The sequence below is a fragment of the Scleropages formosus genome, chromosome 13, assembly GCF_900964775.1.
Source record: "Scleropages formosus chromosome 13, fSclFor1.1, whole genome shotgun sequence".
In the NCBI taxonomy this organism is placed as follows: domain Eukaryota; kingdom Metazoa; phylum Chordata; class Actinopteri; order Osteoglossiformes; family Osteoglossidae; genus Scleropages; species Scleropages formosus.
In genome coordinates, this window is record NC_041818.1 from 23842456 (window position 1) to 23862744 (window position 20289).

At 47.4% G+C, this 20289-nt stretch overlaps 1 protein-coding gene across 3 annotated transcripts in view; it reads right to left on the reverse strand.

Moving 5' to 3' along the window:
• diaph2 (diaphanous-related formin 2) overlaps positions 1-20289 on the reverse strand; it is a 313996-nt gene that overhangs the window by 98732 nt on the left and 194975 nt on the right. For all 3 annotated transcript variants that reach the window (XM_029257260.1, XM_029257258.1, XM_029257259.1), the window contains exons 24-25: positions 19874-20113; positions 5887-6016 (exon numbers count right to left, since the gene is read on the reverse strand). In XM_029257260.1, the coding sequence (XP_029113093.1) occupies positions 5887-6016; positions 19874-20113 (370 nt within the window). The remainder of the gene's footprint in view (positions 1-5886; positions 6017-19873; positions 20114-20289) is intronic.

A 20289-nucleotide genomic window follows, 5' to 3' on the forward strand; every position in this document is an offset into this window, starting at 1 on the left:
ACTGCCACTTAACACACACTTGCTCCGATATGTTTAATAAAACAAAATAAATCAACCTAAGCAATCCCCAGAACCGACGGGGAATTAGATGGGGGACAAAGAGTGCCGAGAGCAGTTCTCGACCTGACACCGTTTAAAGCGTAACTAACAATGTCTATATTTTCAGCAAGTTTCGTTCCACAAACTGCTGATCTTTGCCCGCACTTCCCTTCCCCAGGGGAAATCATCAATCTTTAATTATCGCTTCGGAGCGACAAGCAGCTCGGTGGTAGAAGGAGGCTGCAGGGCGTGAGAAACCCCATTCCCATGGTGGTGCACCATGTATGGGTGGTTGCTTCACCTGCCAAGGGAAGGGGCTTGTGGGTCACTCCTTACCACTTGTGTGGGTGGCGGGTTTACAAAGACGACCGTGCTTTGTAGAACAAACCTTGAAAGTAACCTCTAAAAGACTTGCTGATAACGGATGAACCGATGCAATCGCTCTTTAATTCATCCATTCTTTCATTCATTAATTCGTTTGCTCATTGATTGGACTGCCTACGTCGGGGCCGGCCTACTCTTCATCACCGATTGCCGGGCCTCCTAAAGGGACAGATCGGTGATAATTCAGTTGGGTATCTGACCTGGAAGCAGTACTAGTTAATTAACTTAAACACACAGTTAACAACCCCTGGCATACAGAGGGAAGAGGGATGGCCTCTGGGGATATCGATTGATCACGCTGAAATGCGGCTGCGGAGACCCGGCGCAATCGGGGTGAATACTTTAGGGCCTTCTTCCCCGACACAAACGTCTGACCCCAAGTTCAGCGCTTGTCTCCCAAGTTGTGTGTCAGCAGGACCTTCGAGGCGAAGCCGGCAGCCCCCTGGGCGCAAACAAATGAGCTGAGCCATGTTCCATCGATCTGTGCTGTTCCCCGAGGCGAGGTGCCCTCCCCAACAGCCAATCAAAGGTCTGCGCCCTGCTGTTAATTACATGTTAACCAACATGGCCGACCTACCGGCGAACACAGGTTTGAAGTGAACAGCGGGCCGAAACAATACGAGACAATTAGTCATTCAGCGAGCCAATCAATCTCTGCAAGGAGAGGGAGAATTTCCACACCTCAAAGCGTACGCAAAGCATCGACTTCACAGAATCAGACAGGAAATCCCGCCATTATATACAACTCATCGGTGAGGGGATTCGATAAACATCGCCGTTCAACTGGACGGCTGGAAACACAGAGCCGGTAGAAACGTTCTCCTACTGGATGCCTGGATCAGAAAGGGAGCGCGACGCCAACACGTGGCTCCATGTTCTGGGATTTCTATCTGCAAGCAGGCAGGGCGAGCGCAAAGGGCGACCCCATCGCTTGCGCTGTACTCCATCTCACTCCGCGGCCTCCGTGTCTCCAAACAAGGTGTTCGGCAGCGGCAACGATGCTTTCCAGCGTGTCCTTTCTGCTTGCCTGCGCGCGTGTGTGTGTGTGTGAGCGTGCGTGGGGGGGAACTTTGAGGGATCTTGGCAGGGCTGCAGAGGAGCCCCTGGCCTACAGGTTCATTATATGGAGCATTGTGTATTCACTTGGCCTCAGCCGTGTCCCGCGGGATCTTCACTTTCCTCCAATACATCATAAACCACTAATGTATGGATTTTGTGTCTGATACAATTTTGGTTAGTCTGCAGCGTGAGCCGGCAGATTCAAATCACAGCATCTTTTGTCAGCTGTTTCTGCTGCTGCTGTAGAAACGGACGGCTCTCCGAGTTCTGCAGGAGGAACCTTGGGTAATTAGCCCCAGGTGTCAACCCTCGTTTGCAAGGCCCCGCCCCGGGTCCAAACAACGTGTTGTTAAGAAGGCAACCTTAAGTCCTTGGTGAGCTGGTGGGAGGTGGGGGAGACGAGAGACAGAGCAAACACATAAAAATAACCATCAAGAAGTGATCTGAGGACAGAATTCACAAAGAAACATGAAGAGAATGAAGGACACCAGGGCCTCTCTACATGGCATAGGGCTTCTCTGAGACTCAGCAGGACCTTGGTCTGGTCTGGCCTCTGGGACAAATCCCCAGTGACTACAATTAGAAGCAACCTTGATGAAGGAACATCTATCTCTTGACATGTAAATGGTTCATACCTCACTTTGGGATGGTCCAGAACAGGAGTGGGGAGGGAGAGAGGAGCTCTGATCTACCTGTTCTGTGTTTGAAAGAGGAGCCAAACATGTCTGCTGCTGAACATCTGACATTGGTCCTGCTGCCCAGTTCCATTGCAAAACCACAGCCAAGAGACTTGGGGGGAGAAGTCAACGATGAGGTACAAGACCTTGTAAGTTAAGTGCCAAAAATACAGACGTGATTCAGCACAATAACAGGTCAATATAGTCAGACTTTCATTTATTCATTTACTGACCTTTTTTCCAAAGCGACTTACTGTGTTAAGCTACTTATAAGTATTTACCCATTTATACAGCTGGGTAAATTTACTGGAGCAATTTAGGGTAAGTACCGTGCTCACGGTCACTACAGTAATAGATGGGATTCAAACTTGCAACCTTTGCACCCAAAGGCAGCAGCTCTAACCACTACATTACCAGCTTTATGAACCTTTCATCACCTATGAATGTGTTCACAGGTCAAGGAAGCTGTTGTAGAAAGGCGTAGACAGCAGGTAGCACAGTCGTCCAAGACTTAGACTAACGAAATGTTTGCAGGATAGGGTCTTAAAATGTTTGTTATGAAATGGTAATAATGAGAAAAAGTTGAATAAATGCACAGCACAGCAGAGCAGTAAGTGTGCAGTTATTCAGGAAGACTGACAGGCAAAACAGGCATTCCAGCAGAGGCACAATGGAGTGCTCCCTGCCACAGCATCCGCTGCAGTTACGGCCTTATTAGCATGTCATTAGTTTTCATAATAGCATCGAAATTCCAAAGAGAGAATAAAAGCAGTAGCTAGTTCCCTTCCATCACTTGTCCTGAATGAAATATGAAGACATCATTCTACTGCTTCAGATCCCAAATGGACATAAATCGCACTAGTGGATGATAAAATACGGCGACAGAGCAAAGAACTACACAACGGCAAAATTGTTTCCGAAACATAAATATTAAAATCACACGAGGACAAAAAAGGGTTAATGGGATGCCTGGAAGAATCAAATTAACAATTTCAAGCATTTGCCAAACAGCTGAACTCAGAGTGGACTGTGAAATAATCTGGTTATTATTGATTAGCATTAACTTTCTTTTCGATTCGGACTTGTCATGATAATAGGCGAACATTAACATTACATGGAAATGATACGAGGCAATTAACATGGGGGAGCGGCAGGCGTAATGCAATAGAGGGCGATTAACGGAGGTCAGCCGGCAATAAAACGGACAAAAGCGGGACTTAAAGTCCTTTGGCTGTGTCTTATTCTCTTTGTAAAGATCTAGAGGTCAGGAATTGGAGGAGAGGTTCTCTGTAGTGGGCAATCAGGGGAGGCTAGAAGAAAGCCGGAGATTTCCTTGAGCGAATCAGCAGAGACTGATTGCTCTTCTCAATCAGGTATATTAAGAGCTCTGGCTCCAGCCTCGGAAGATGGGCCCATGATTATTCAAAGTCCCGTTCCCTCTCCCCCTTCCTCTCAGACCCAAGCCCATTTGGACAGGGGCGTGGTGCAGGCTTGCAGTTACACACTTAAAAGGCACGTGGTGTGTATGTAGTGTGTACAGTGCGTGTATGGTTGGGTATGTGTCCTGAGAAGCCCTGGTCCAGGCCCAGTCCTGCCATACGGGTACCACCAAACAGCGTGTACGTTAATTGTTTGAGGGTTACCATCAGTGTGTGGGGAAAGGGTGGGTTGTGGAACATGGGATGTTCTGGGAATTGGATGTAGACCTCCACACTCCTGCATCACTAAGAGGTTGAAATAGCTTGTTGGGACATTCCCTTAGGACTAAGGTTAGGATTAGGGCTCCCCCACTCCACACTTTAACCCTAAGGGCGGTGCCGATGAAGTCGATAAAAGTACAACCCGGAATAGAGAGAAGGGTAAAAGATTGCGGGACAACGTGCCACGTGATGGAAAGACGCAGAAGAAAAAGTTAATGAAGTCATGAGGAAGACAGAGGAACAATGGAGATGACAGCTGTGTACAGCTTTAGACTGAGTATTTCCTGTACGGAATCCAAGTGGCAAGCGATCTGTACCCAATTTACCTGACAGGAGAGCAAATTCATGCAAAAGAAGTGCAAATAGCACTGAATTATTAATCCGGTCTCTGCGCACCCACACGTGAGGGTGAACAGACCACTCCCTCGCCGCTTCGCACAGCTTCTCCAGAAGACAGCTGATTAGATGAGCCCTGCGAAGCCCGACAACTGAGATTTGGGCTTTCCGTTCTTCCCTTGAAATGAAGAAGCTTTAAAAAGGATAAATAAAAAAAAAAAAAAAAAACAACAACGGCATAAATATAAGCTGCGGTGGCAGTAGCGAGATTGAATACACATGGAAATATCTTCTTCACGGTGCTTCGTCTTATTTTAACTGGCTTACGGTCCAAATTAAAGGTAAGACACCTGTGGTGAAAGCAAGCATCTGTAGATGTCTTCCTGTCAGCTTAACCGCTGGCACTAAACTAAAGCTGTAGCACACTTTGATAAAACACACAACCTCACATGTGTTAACACACCGAACAAATCCAGGAACACAGGCGATCAGCCAGGAGAAAGAACACACCGAACAATCGGACGAGCAGCACAGGACACTCAACGTCTAGAGCACAAAGAGGGGAATTACGCATACATTTAACTTGCTGCTATCTGAGAAAGAAAAGACTCCTGCATACTCAGAATAAACGTGACCGGAATCTTCACCTGATCCCTCAGATCAAATCAACAACAGAAGGAGCTACGAGTGAAAATGCAGACAACGCATACAATTCACAATACAACAACCTCTCATTCTCTCATTTTGTTCATATGAATTACTCCATCGTTTTATAAGAAAATAAGTCCATTGAAGTGTTCTTCGAAGTCGCGCTCACTTCTAGGAAGGATTTCTGACATGAGTGATTCGGATTCCCATCGCTCCTGAGCTAAACTGTACTTCTGCATTGCTTTTGAGAGGCGCCACACCAGGCGCAGAACCCTGCCCTTTCCCAGGGTGCCTCTGTTCCCCGGCAGACCTCCAGCCCGTGCCTCTGCCCATCCGTGAGTGGATACGAGTCCCCGGAGACTCATTAGATCTCCCCACACTGACCCTTGAAATGGAGCCAGGCGCCACTGGCCGGTGCATCGCGCCCTTCCGCAGCAGAGACGGATTTGAGATTTCTACATAACACAGGCATTAAGATGAGCTCTCCAGCTATTACCCAGTTTTACTCCAACTGATGGAAGGGCTCTAATTAAAGTTCCCTAACCTCGTTAGACCCAATCTCCCGGGTCACTCTACAGCGCATCGGATCGTCTAAATCACGACGTAAAAGCCCTGAACGCTGCAGGTCTGACAGCGGGTCGCGGGAGAACGCGGCGGAAGAGAGGATTTGTCAAACGGTTCCTGAGAAGCAGACAGGGATGCAGGCTGGCGAGAATCTGCTCAAGACCCCCTGCAAACCTAAAGGAAACTCTTCAGTGGCACTTCTCATAAATTCTGATTATAAAGAGATAATGGTGTCCTACTGTGCAGGTAAAGTGTGATGTAAAGGGCTCTACGCTTTTCAACAACGGTACATCTGTCCAAAAATGCAGTTCTGCTGAGGAGTGCCAGGAATAAAATCATGAACACACACACACACACACACACTGCAGTAGACTGGTAGAGAACTACATTATGACCAAACTTGGACATTTGTACTACTGAAGTGTCCAGTGCTGTCCAGGCTGGAAACGCTCTTCGCTGCTGCACAGTCATCTGCTCACCTTTGCTAGCATTCTCAACGTGTGTGAGGTCATCGGGGAACTTCATGATCTCCGGGAACTTCTCCTCGCACTTCTCTGCCAGGAAGTGCAGCAGTGTCATGTTTTGGTCTGTGGATTTTGTGTCCCGAAGCTGAAAGAGTGAAACAAGCTCTAATAAGTCACAGCTAAAAGAAAAAGAAAAGGAAAGAAGATGAATGGAAGGCCAGTCGCCCTTTTATCCAACACAAATACACTTGTAAAGAATGTTCAGCTGTTAATATAATTAAACTTCAACTGTAGTTAATTATTAAATTAAACCTAGTCCAGGGGAACAAGTTGTGTCCTCAATGGCCCCGCTGCTGGACTGTTATCTCATAGGCCACATGGTCTTAACCTACCCTTTCTTTTCTTCAAAACACCAACGATGAAAACACTTTCCATGGCACTCGTGTAACTGTTACAACTTTATGATAAGCAACAGGGGAATGAAAAGTGCTGTTATGAAGAGGACAATAACATTCTTGCTCAGAAGTTCTCGTCTGGAGCTCAGAGCTCCTTGCGATTCTGCAGGTCTCACCCTTCACTGTAGCCCTTCCATTTAGCAATCCTAAATGAGAAGGTGGGAGGTAAGCAACCTGTGACGTCACTGGGCTGCTGGGTAAGACGGGTAAGACATCATCCAAATGTAGTATTCAAAAGGTCATGACCCTTCAGTGATTGCATGACCATGTTCTCTAACTCTGAGACACCGAACGAGGGCTGTCGATGCGATTGTGCGGTCGAGGCATTCATCTGCTGTGCGTCGTCCAGCGTGGCCCACCCTCCTCTGTCCGAGCGCGATTCCTTGGCGGAATGAAGAGTACACGGCCGTGCGCTGTAAATCAACTGCTCCAAAATGGAACTCGGGTGTCGTACGGGCTGCCCCCCCCAAAAGAACGTTATTTTTTGCAATGGCCAACGGCGATGGCTCCCTCCCTACTCAGTGGCCCTCCATGTCTGCCGACTGAATTTCAGCCCCACAGGCCACAGGTAAACCCGACCAACTCCTCGCTGCTTTGTGCACATCTGAATAAAAGTAAATATTTAAGCAGAAGGAAAAAAAATATTCCCCACTGTGCAACATCTGTTTGTCTGCAATTCGGCATCATCGCAATATATATTAACTTGTCAACATTGCACTTCAAGGTGTTTCTGCACGTAATTGATAAATAGGTGTGCCAATAAAAATGAAAATGACTTCAGCCTAGAAAGCTATGCATGAGTTATTTATTTACCTGTTTGCTTACTTAGACCATTAGATTCAAGAGAAACCTCCGCCTCGGGTGTAATCGTACATTACGGTGGATAAAAGTGTCAGCCGGGTGTGCCTAAGCTCCGTTGTTTAGGTTGAAAATGGGTAAAGATTTTATAGCGACTCCCACAGTCATCTTCATTACCTTATCACATCACCTGGGAGTCCAGGGCAGAGTTCCGGGGATGTATGGTAAAAGCTATCTTTAAAATTGCAAACTTGAGACGAAGGTTATGCTTTCATCTGATCCCCCCCGAGGGCTCCACCCTGGGAAGAATGTGCTGGAACACTTTAAAAGCCCCCCCTTCACCTACCCCGACACTCTCTTGATGAAAGACCTCCAGATCTGTATCTGCTCGTGGATCAGCCTGGAACAAACCCTAAACTGGAGTCCATTGTGTCCCTGCAGGTGCACAGGTGCCCAGTCAATGCTGTATCTGCACTGGGGTCAGAGGGTCAATGATGATTTGACGCAGCACTCTTTTCTTCATCCCCATCAAGGAACAAGCCGAGGGGGTAGGTTTCATTAAACTGGCGAGTGAGCGTCCCTCCCCCAGGAGCAGGCGGTGACAGTCCCTCGGGGCGCTGCACTGACACGGTTATTGGCCCAGAAAGGACACGCAGCACCAATCGATTGAGGAGGCTGTGCACACGGCAGCTGTGATGTCTCCAGCCGCAGTCAGAGGGAAGAGCGCAGCGCATTAGTCTTTCTGAAACGTGTATTTGTGCTGCGAGAAGAACGCATTACGGAGCCCGGCAGCACCACCCGGAGCACACGGGTACCGCACGGTGCCCGCGTGTAGGGTGTCTCACGGCGCTGACCGCTCCAGAACATAACTGGACCTGCGAGGGAAACGACGCATACCCATTAGCTGTGGAACGAGTCGTGGCCCCACTGAGCCGGACTCATCAAGACGGCGAGGAGAGAAGCTGGGAGGCGTGATGCTCAGGACTGCTGATGACACAGTGAGGCCAGCGAGACGACCCAGAGGGCAGTATGGCCAGTAAGGGAGCCCTGCTATCTGTGTGATCACAGCCAGCTAAACGACCCCTCCGTCCATGTGACGGCAGCAGCTGACTTGACACTGGGAGCTACGCAACCGTGGGCAAATGTACTAAGCTTCCAGCTACACGACCACCACTAACTGCAGAGCTTCCACAGGCCTGGTGTGAACAGAACCCTTAGAAAGCAAAGGTAAATGTGCGTTACGCTCACGTGCAGTCACACAGCCCTGCGAACATGCATTCGCAATACATTTACATTTATTCCTGTAGCTGATGCTCTTCTCCAAAGCAACTTGAAGTCTCACACACACACACACACACACACACACACACACACACACACACACACTCACACACTCACACACACTCACACACACTCACACACACTCACACACACTCACACACACTCACACACACTCACACACTCACTTTCTGAACTGCTTGTCCCATTCGGGGTCGTGGGGAGCCGGAGCCTAACCTGGCAACACAGGGGTGTAAGGCTGGAGGGGGAGGGGACACACCCAGGACAGGACGCCAGTCTGTCACAAGGCACCCCAAGCGGGACTCGAACCCCAGACCCACAGGAGAGCAGGACTGTGGTCCAACCCACTGCACCACCGCACCCCCCAACTTGGAGTCTTAATATACTTAATTTACCCATATACGTATATAGCTAGCAAATTTTCACTGTATCATTCAGAGTAAGGACTTTGTTCAAGGGTAGCGCAGCAGCAGATGGGACTCAAACCTGGGACCTCTGCACTGAGTCCAAAGGTAGCAGCTCTAAGCACTATGCCACCTGCTGCCCCCGTACAGCACAGAGCTGGGGCTTGGGACGCCTCATGCCAGCTCAAGGTAATGAGGACCAGCGGCAGACAAGTGAAGGACAATCAAGGAGGACACTGGAGGCAGCTGGTCCAGGGACTTAGGGAGACGCACGTTGAGAGAAGTAAAGTAGCAGGAGGATTTCCAGTAACAGAATCATGTTGATGTTTTCGGAATTTTAATTTTTTATGATCCATTCTGCTGTTGCCAGTTGAAGGCAGTGGCTTTTTAGTTTTGACTCGAAGGGGTAATTTTGTCTGGTTTGCCTTTTTAGCAATAAAAGCCCTTTTTTGTGTGCAAACCTGCTGTCTTTGGCTTCGGTCGTGCCTGCTGGTGCTTGTTTACGTTGTATGTCTTCACAGGGACGAATGCGTAGCGGGAAGGCCCTGCTCTGCATGCGCCCCACGCCGTCCTAATGATCTTGGATTACTTCAATTGATATGCGCATTGAGGAGAGCATCCATCATCGCGATACGTAAACAATAGCAGCATATTAATCTGAGCACATCACGGCACATAATTACCCATTCAACAGGGTCTCCGTGATCAATAAACCGCTTAGCCTGGAAGGTTTTGTGCCCCCCCCCCCAACCACCTTCAAAGTGAAAGGAAGCCGTTCTCAGATTTTTCAGCAATTGTTCCCAGGTAAAATGAATCGCTGAGAAGGCCCTGAGCGGAGGAGCCCTGAATTGATTAATCCATTAAGAGAATATAATTCAGAGACGGCTTTCGGTACATGCATATGGCCATTTATCAATTTATCAGCGAGCGTTGCCGCACACCACATATTTTTAAACATGATCTTCTCGGCAAGGCGGAGCCCTAACAAATGGACAAGCAAATAATCTCTGAGTTATTATCAGAATATTTCCTGCGGAGTGCTTTTATTTTAGATGCCACTGTGCTGGCGCATCCATTATATAAATCGCTTCCAATTTCTCCCCGAGAAATTGCCTATAAAGGACAGCCGGCTAAGGGATGTGGCACAGCTGCAATCTCTGAAATGACAAAGCCTTACAAATGACTCACTACGTTTTTCTATTGGTAGAAAAAAGGGAAAAGAAAAGCGAACAACAATAATAACATCATAAATATCTGCTGGTTTCGCACAGAATGACCCTTTAATCTAAACAGCTGGTTGTCTAGAATCAATGTTGTGGTTCAAAGCTTGGAAACAATAAATGGGAGAAGAGAGTGGGGGGGAAGGAAAAAAAAAACGGGAATTCTTTTTGTTCCCCTCTGTCAGAAACGGAGAGGTGAGCTCTTTTCAGAGAAACACGGCGCGTTCTCGGCCTGTTCTGTGGCTCTTGTTCTGCAAATTAATTCTGCTTCCTCGACTAGCCAAATCACCTCTCCCCCTCCTTTCCCCGGGAGTCGATATGTGGAGGAATTTCAACTCAGCACCTCGGCAAATTATCTTCTGCTTGATATCAGCCGCTCTCCCTCCCCACTTTATCTCGATGAAGGATCCACAGAAGGGCTAATGTGGAAGCAATCATGAACGCTTCGATGCAGATATCAAAACAAGGCCAGGCGGCGCTCCGAAGATGCGCCATCCCGAATCCTAATGTTGTTGCCTCTTATTTAAGCGGCATTAGGTTGTGCGCCCGATGTCGCTGCAGGGCAATTGTGTGTCACCACAGAAGCGGTGGCCAGCTAGCGGGAGGAATCGCCGCGGTTGCGGCTGCAACGATAATGCACTTCAAAGGATTTGCCATATCCGTGAAGCCGTCGGTCCGGGCTGACGACCTCAGCAGGTACGGAGCATGCCTGCCGGCTCTAATTTCTCCAGCTATCAGGTGAAAAACAGGAGCTTTGCAGCGGCGACATGTGAGAATGTTGAGAGGCTGCCCTAAACCGTACCTGACACATCGCTTCTTAGGAAGAGACTTTTACAGCGTTTCGCTGCAACTCGACTTCTTGTGAACACCGAAAAGCTCAGGAGGAGTCTTAAGAATATGAGAGTGTCGAAAGCACTCAATACCACCCCCTAAGTATGACACACGTAGCCCAAAACTAGCGGATGAGATCTGCTGTGCTGCTTGGGTGTTAGATTTGTGTCAGAGATGGACATCTTCCACCAAGAGCAAAGCCCAAGTGACCAGAAGGCTGCTGGCCCAGACTCCAGTCCGGTCCATTGCATCGCTCCTCCATCACGGGCGCAGGAAATGCCCTGTGACATCATACATCAGTTCTCAAACCAAACAATTGTCAATCACGGCGAGCGGAGAGTGGCGTGGGGAGCCGGACAGCGAGCTCAGCTGCCTGACTGCCTTCGCTTCGTCGAGAACGAACGGGTTGATGAAATGGCAGGCGGTCTGCTGAGGAGGAGTAAACAAACCACGGTATTACACACAGCTCGCACGTCCGAGCAGCGCAGCCTTCAGCTGCTGTTCCGACACAGTATGCTGGGGGAAATACACACTCACGTACGCACTCGCGCTCACAGAGCATCCGAGTCCACAGGTTTTCCAGCTCAGCTTGCAGTTTCTCATTATCCCCTAACAGATCTCCCTGGAAGCACTTCATCACATCAACAATTGCAGTGTTTATTCAAGGACCTTTGTTGCATATTTATCAGAGGAATAATTAAAACGCATTTTCTAGCTCATCATCAGGCCCTCTTGCTGGAGCAGGGGTGCGGGCCCTGATTAGATATTTATAGCCAGGGTCATTACGCCGCATTAATAACTCCCAGCTCGCTGGGACTCACTGAGGCTCGACGGACCGCCTTCCGGGGTCCCCTTCCCCCTGGAGAGATGCGAGGACCTTGATCGCCCTCCAATGACCTAAAACCATTAAAATGACACATGCCGAGATGTCACACCCTGAGACGATCAGGACGTCTTAAAGATCGAAGAAATGCATCCTAAGCGAGAGTAAACTCTTCAGCAGTCATGGCAAAATGCAAAGAGGCCAAAGTCAAGACAAGAGTTGTGTAAATTCTAGTCCCACTGAATGGAATGGAAAGTGATGGAAACGATGCAGCCTGCCCTTTCTGGGACTTGTGATAAGGCAAACATAGAAACTTACAGCACAGGCTGCTGTATTCCTCCAAGGAGGCTGCATGGCTCTTCATTTAAAAAATATGTCTGTTCAAGATGCCGCTGAACATTCTCTACCAGGACTTCCCCTTGCAAAGATCCTGCAAACCAGGAAAAAAACATGGGGAGAACACGCCGATTCCACAGAGACTGAGGCAGATCCAAACCCGTGACTGAACACGTAGTGTCCAGGTGCTACCAGCGGGGTTACTGTGGAACATAAGGATTTCTTCACCTTGACTAAAACATGATTAAAGTTTGGGCACATTTTCTGACCCATCTACAATCACGTTCCCAGCCAAGAGCTCATGTAGCAGAGCTGCTTCGAGATCCAGGCTAGGAAATGGTACTTGTAACGTCGGGGGCTACAAATGGACTTTGAGGCTGAATTGTGTCTGGCTTTCCAAAGAGAACGGACCAGCACGTCAAGCTTTGGATTGTCTCCATAGCCAACGGAGGAAGGAACTGCATTCCTTTACAGGAAAAGAGAGACCGGCGCTCTGACACGTCCCTCCGAAGCAAGCGAGATGCAGCAGCTACAACGCAGATCACAGTTAAGTGACACGTCCTCGACATTCAACCCAAGCGGTATCAGCTGTGTGTCGCATGTAATTGTCACATTATTTTACAGAAATTATCTGTTGTTGACTTGCAGACAAGCAGAGACAGACTTCAATAAAGGGCTTTGCTGAAAAATCATCATTCAGCGACGCCCTTAATAACTCCAACCGTCACTGTCTCGGAATCCTGCAGCACGACGTCTTGGCAGCTATTGGATCACATAAGCATTTTATAATTATTTTTTATTAGATTATGGATGGCCATAAATCTAAACCATCAACCTAGCACTGCAAATTCTTGAGGTCTCCAACTTTGTCTAGGCCATTTAAAAAACATTTGTTTTGGGCAATTTTCCGCTCCGGGACACCCAGGGACTTTTTCCTTCATTCACAGAGGACCATGCTGAGCCCATTTAGTAACAAAACTTTTACAGGAAATTACTTTTTGTATTCATACCAAACTGCCTGTATTATATCCAAGTCAACTAAATTACCCACATCCTCTTATTTTGAGAATTACCGTTAAATGAACATAACTGGCTTTCTGGAAACGAACATAATTGGCATTCTGTCCGAACCACGGTGCACTGAGAACATTCGGTTTAGTCACATTGACTGAATGAATGTCTCTGTGAAAAGAAGTTATTGAGATAGGTAGATTGCTGGAGAAGGGATAAGAGCAGTCATTGTTCATTTTGTCCTTCCTTACAAAGCCAAGGGAAATAACGATAAAACAACATTCAGAGCTGCAGCCATGGGCATTTGAGCAGGGCTTTCGAGAGATACTGATTGATTTGGTGACGCGCTCAAGGACGGCACTGGTCTGTGAGGAACCTAGCAAGCAGAAAGTCAGGTGCAACAGGAAGGAGAGAGGCAAATCCACAAATGTGTGTCACGGGAGCTGAGCTGTGGGGCTCAGGTACCTGCCCGCACATAATGCAGCACGCTGCCGAGGGCACAGGGTCCAGTTCCAGTGTAGCTCCAGACAACCATCAACCAGAGGCTAAAGGACAGAATTCCAGTTGCAGGATGGTGGCACAGCAAGTAGCGCTGCGGGTTCGAGTGCGAGTTTGAACCCGGCTCAGTCTTTACAGACTTAACGTGTTCCCCCATGTCCGTGTGGGTTTTCTCCAGATGCTCTGGTTTCCTTTCAAAGTGCGAGGACATGTTTTAACTGTACTGGTGACTCTACATTGCCTGTAGTGTGAGTGTAAATCGTGTGTAGCTTGCTCATACATATCTAGGGCTGTGAGCAGCTTTGGAGCATCGGCTAAATTATTAAATATAAATGCAACTCCACTGCGATCCCTTCTACCCTCAGCTCAGCTACAATTGTCCTAAAGATTGTGCTGAACACAACCATGAAGATGCATGTTAAGCATCAGGAAGAGGAATAATACATAAAGAGCAATGATAGCTGCAGCCCGAGGACCGAGGAGGATAAAAATCAGGAGCCTTGTGTTAACACAACACGTTGACAATGATCGAAGCAACCAGCTCGCTGCGTCGGATTCTGGCAACGTGCGTGACGACACACTCCAAGCAAATGCTCCCCAAATCGTCTGCCATGCGATGGGCTTATTTACCAACCCGATTGTCATGAGAGTACACACACATTCACGCAGGCTCCCGAGATCAAAGGAGCCAAGTCAGCCCACCAAACGCCGATCCTGTTTTTTTTTCCGGCTGCAGGGAAGAGCTCGAGCAAAAAGAAAATCATCTTATTCTACATGTCACAGCAGACCTTCACTGGAAACCTGGCGGTAATGTGTACTTAAAAAAACATTCAACTGCAAAATCTAAGTAATAACCTATTTGGAAATGAAGCAAAGAGTGCAGTGAAGAGCTTGGAGGACTGTTAGCGTGAAAACAGCCACAATCAGAGGACCAACCCTTCATTTAAAGCTCATTAAAGGGCAAGGCATTAATCTATGACAATATTTTTGTTTGGCCATTAAGCAAAGGTGTGATAAAGGGTGTGGCCAGCGCTCAGACACTCTTCTACCTCGCTTTGTTTATGTCGCCAGACAACCGGTCACCTTCCCAAGAGGTGCAACGGGTTCAGGACGTGTCAGTCACACAAGCGGCACCCAACTCTGTCAGTCACCATGAGCATGAAGCAGTAGGGAATCATGGGAAACACACTACTGCTCGTCACAATATACAAACAGGAGTGGCGGCAAACGGAAACGTGCTGCAGACACGTGATCTGCAAACTCAACCTGGTGGAAGTGTCCCATTTGGAAAATGACAGAGCGGAACGTGTTAAAAACTTCCCAGCCTTCATGATTACTCAATTAAACATGTAACAATTGGATGGAGCATGTGTGTTTGTAGAGTTTACTAGAGAGCATGGCACACGGACACGGACATGCTCACACACACACACACACACACACACACACACACACCGGCATGGTGACGGCCACTTGCACGAGGTTTCACTCCCACGAACATGCGGAGAGGCACGCACTTTCATTAGATGGCAATCCATCACCTGCTCACACTGGGTAATCACAATTTAATTTCATGCATTTCAAATTTTAATTCCTTCATTGTTATATCCCCAAACTGTCATTACCGAATGCAAAACGGCTTCTGTGCTGAACTGTTCTCATCTGCTGCTTTTGTCAACACTGAGCCATAAAAAAGACAAATGAAATCAGTCTAGAGCTTTCAATTCAGGCCTGAATTTGCAATATTGCTCTCTTTTTGGCTTTGCCAAATGTGATTGTAGAAAATGAAATAAAGCAATAATCTTCGATTTGGGAACAAAATAAACAAGCAGGTCTATGACAGTTCCAGTGCGAGGAGGTTACTGAGCACCAGCACTCAGTGGTGCACCGTCGGTCAGCCCTGCGTCCCAAGCCACTTCCCCTCCGAGTGGGAGGGAGCCACCGATACGACCCACCTGTGACAAACGCTGAGGGCACCATGGGGTCGGGGAGCGCAAGCGTCCAGCGCTCAATGATAACCACTGACCAGAGGTGAAACACTGCTCTCTGCGCTTATTAAGGCCTCAATAAGTCTAGGCAGGGATAGTTGGTAGTGTAATGGTAAGAGCTACTGCCTGTGGACCCAAAGGTCGCAGGTTCAATCTCCGCCTCCATCTGTGGTACCCCTGAGCAAGGTATTTACCCTAAATTGCTCCATTAAAAATTATGCAGCTGTATAAATGTGAAAAAATTGTAAGCTGCTTGAGATTGAATGTCGCTTCGGAGAAAAGTGTCAGCAGACTAAGCAAAAGACAATCAGTCCCTCTCGTGGGAACAAGATGCAGCACAACAAGGTGAATGTGGTGACTGACAACGGGCTTTAAAAAAAAAAATGTACAGTGGTATCACGCGGGTGGCAGGAATTGACAAAAAAAAAAAAAAAAAAGCCCTATTTGTTCCAGAGTGATAATTTAATTTTCAAATCCTCAAATTGCTTTTGAGTCACATTAATCAAAACCTCAAACTAGTTTTTTGTGTATCAGCGCATTCCGTCTATCTGCGTTTCATGTTCCAAGTTGAGTGAAGATTTACTTGGAATAATAAGCAGCTTCCTTTGAGAAGGCTTAAATATATAAATATAAAACAACAATTAACTAATAAAGGAAAAGGCTGCTGTGGGAATAAGGAACTCTCTCACCAACAAAAGGATTGTCAGGTCTGATTGCTCAATTTCAGTTGCCGCTGCACCACGGTGCCCTCCCTCGCCTTCCCGCGCACTCTCGCACTGTGGCGTGACGCGGCCAGGCCGCGCTCAGACAAGCGTGCTGGCGAACGATTGTGGCAGCAGGCAGACGGCCCGCCGGCGTTTGAAGCAGCTCGGCCGGCGGGTGGCCGTGAGCCTCGCACGTAGCCGGGGAGTCCCGCGAATCGCTGTCCGCAGTGGCCTGCTTGAGGACAGTTTGTTTTTTAAGAATGAGAAGTGAGAATCACTGAGCCGCAGGCATCTCCTCGGGCTGCGGCTCGTTTCTGAGGTATGGACTGCTGCCAGGGGGGTGGGAGGTGGGATTATGAAGGCCCGAATTCAAAACATGTGTACACGTACACACACACACACACACACACACACACACACACACACACACACACACACGTAATGCTGTGGGATTAAGAGAGTGACTCTTCCAAAGTCCAACGCCATACCACAATAAAGTAGTGCTTAGAGCCGCTGCCTTGGGATCCAAAGGTCACAGGTTTGAATCCCACCTCCGGCTGTAGTACCCTTGGGCAAGATACTTAGCCTTAACTGCACCATTAAAAATTACCCAAATGTATAAATGGGTAAAAAAAACTGTAAATTTCTTGAAATTGCAAGTCGCTTTGGAGAAAAGCACCAGCTAAATCAATAAATAATTAACCATAAATAAATATATATATATATATATAAATAAATAAATGATCAAAAAGTACTTTTGTTGGCATACATTTAAAAAAAAAAAAAAAAAAAAAAACTCTGCGTGACAGAAGGACGACGTCTTCCTCCCCCTTGCAGAAATCCATTTGGAAAACGAGAGAGCGACACGTCGAGTATTGTGCGCGTACATCTTCCTCCTCCAAAATGTTCCTGACAGCATGTGCATATGTCAGCAAACACATTACTGCAGGGCTGACGGGCGGGTACATAAACGCCATGGAGACGCTGTCTGCTCTTACTAGTGTAACACCACTGAGACAGGGGCGGGGAGGGGGAGAGGGGGCACACGACAGAGACCACGAGAACGTAACTTCATATGCGGTAGTGACTCAAGTCCCTGGAAATTAACAACGGGAAGCAGTGAAATTCTGCAGAAAAATTGGGGGGGGACATATTCCCTTCTTTCTCTAATACTCATAAAATCGTGTCTCTCATACAGCACAAATAATATATGTTAAATAAGGTCGGGAGAAGTATGTCTTCTCCCTGAAATACTTAATTAAATATCTTTTCCGACAATAGCGTTATGGTGGGAGACGTACCATTTACTGATTTAATTGTCATTATGAGATAATTATAATGCTCCAGTACAATGAAGTCGGTTGATACAACCACTTATCTTACTGTTGGTCTATTGCTACAGCTGCGATGATTTGTTCAGATTAATGAGGTATGTATCCTGTCCCCGAAGAGTGGGAAGACGATCCGGATGTAATGAACAGTGTTGAATTCCAATTCAGAGATTTTTTTGCTCACCTCACTTCATCTTAAAAGCTAAGGAGAAATTGTTGGATGTGGGGGGGGGGGGGGGGGGGGGGGTCCTCCCTTGGTTGTTTTCCTTTCATTTGAACTGGCTATAATCTCCATGTGCATTCCTCTGAGGCTACCTCTCCTTGCAGATGTCAAATCTGCTCAACAGAAGCTACTTCTCCAAGACATCTATGACAGGATGCCAGGGATCGAAAGGAGGGTAGAGGGCTGGATGATTTATTTATTTTACTTTTTTATAACCTCAGTAAGATTAAAGTTAACGGAATCTTAAAAGGACCTGAATCCTCTTTGTGTGCAGAGCTGTGATGGCCGGCGCTGAGAAGGTTTCAATCTCCACAGTACCCTTCATCCAGTCCGCCTTCCTGCTTTGTTTGGATTCGGCCTCATCAAAGCCGTTTGAAACCATAAACCATAAACCGCGCTGCTGCGGTTTCGATAACGTGCCTTGTCCGGGATACCTGGGCTGAAAACCCGCGACCCTGCAGACCGGAATTTGAGGCCGCAGGACCAGAACTCCATGCGACAACCTCAGATGTGGAGCAGGAGCGAGCACATAACAGGTTAGGGTGTGCAGCGGCAAAGCAGGCCACACTCTGGGACTTATTTTTATGTGCTTTCGCACCCTGGTGCTGTTGCTTTTTAATAACAAGAGGAGCAAATCTAATACATTATCGATGGCTCGGGCTAACAAGCTTCTTTCCAATTATCTTGCTTTACATATCATCCAGATGCTTGCTTTTTATTCTAATAACTTTATAATTGTGGGAGTCTCTGAAGGCTGCCTTCTGACGTGTGTGCGGATTGCAAGGGTCTGACAAAGGCACGCTGAATTAACTACCACGACGGAAATATAAAAGACTTCCATCGTTCCAGACGAGATCAATTTGAGATAAAACTCTTAGCGTTGACTGGCAAGAACCGCCCCGGATGAACCCGGAAGGTTGGCAACTGTTATCCAGATGAAGCTCAGCAGAGGCCGTCCATTCGGAGACGCGAACCAGTAGCGGCGCGGAGTCGAGCCGGAGCTCCGCCCTCCCGAAAAATGACACTCCGCTCCGGAGCTCGACGCACTCTCTCGCTGGCATGTGAATTTGTCCTGCTTCTGGGAATGTGTCGAAAGTGAGGAAAAAACTGAATTTCTGGTAGAGGGAGTAAATTATTTACCATATCCAAGTACATGGAAGCACATCAAAAACATTCGAACGCGTCAAAAAATATTAAGTATATATACTGCAAGTGCATAGTTACAAAATTTCATGCTGCATATAAAGTATCTGAGGTAGTGAATTCCTACTCCATCAGTGTATATCATTTAAAGCATATAGAGAATTTGTGATGAATTATTTAGCCTGATCGAGCCATAATGCACAAACACTGAAATAAAGTATAGGGTACAAACTAATGGTATGTAGACTCATTTATCCTGTTTATTCATATTTTTCATAAAATTCCGATTCAAGCTGAATTTCAATGCATGCAAAACTCAATGGAAAAAGTACGTTCACAGGTTTTTTTCATTCCAATTATCCAAGCAATTACTGTCTAAAATAAACACAAACTTAGTTATAGCCCAGAGAGTTAGGGCTGTGACTGCTGAGATTGTCAGAGCAAAACATTAACTCGTGGGCCTCGTCCGGGTATTTTCCAAACACTCAGGTTGTACATGTGATTCGTGGCACCCACTTTCAGAGGCTGGTTTAACAGCGACGCAGAGACACATCACAGAGTGGGTGAGTATGAACAAAGACGAACCCGGTGCCTCTGAGGAGGAGCCTGAACAAACGCAGTGTTACCATGTTCCAGCCCAGCCCAGCCCAGCCTTGGCTGCAAGTCACAGCGAAGCGCTCGGCGTTTTTGGGTAGAAACAATTACGTTAACGGATTCAGCCCTTGCTGCCCGCATCAAACTTCTAAGTGAAGATTCGCAGTGCTAACTTACAGAAACACAGCGGTGTGTTTAGTTTGCGTGTGCAGCCATAACAAAGCTTCCGGAAAAGGAACGCACACACACACAAATCAGCAACTACACAGCAACACAGAGACAAAGCGGTGACCAAGAAGAAACTAAAAGGACAAAGGAGAAAGTGCTCTCACTCCAAAACTCACCTTGCACAGGAAACTGATGTTAAATCCAAAGCTCTGGGCATTGCGCGAACCAGCATTCATGAAGTTCCCGACCAGCAGCACCAGCTCCAGCAGCCGGCTGAAGCCTTCGCTCTTCTTCACCTCCTCGCAGGCGAAGGTCACGTTCATGATCTCTGGCCGGATGTTGTTGACCTGCTCCTCAAAGGTGAGCTTGAAGAGAATGCCGTTCAGCCGTGATCGCAGCATCTTAACGGAGCTCATCTGGGGGGAGGAAGGCGAGAGCTTGACCAGTGGGTCAACCCAGCACTCCTACCATATCATTGAGACATGTCTGTGCCTTCTTGAAATTCACTTTCATTATGAAAATAACAATAATCATAGCCACAGTACTCATTGTGTGTCAATGCTTCTCATTCAAAGCCCATAGCTGCCAATAA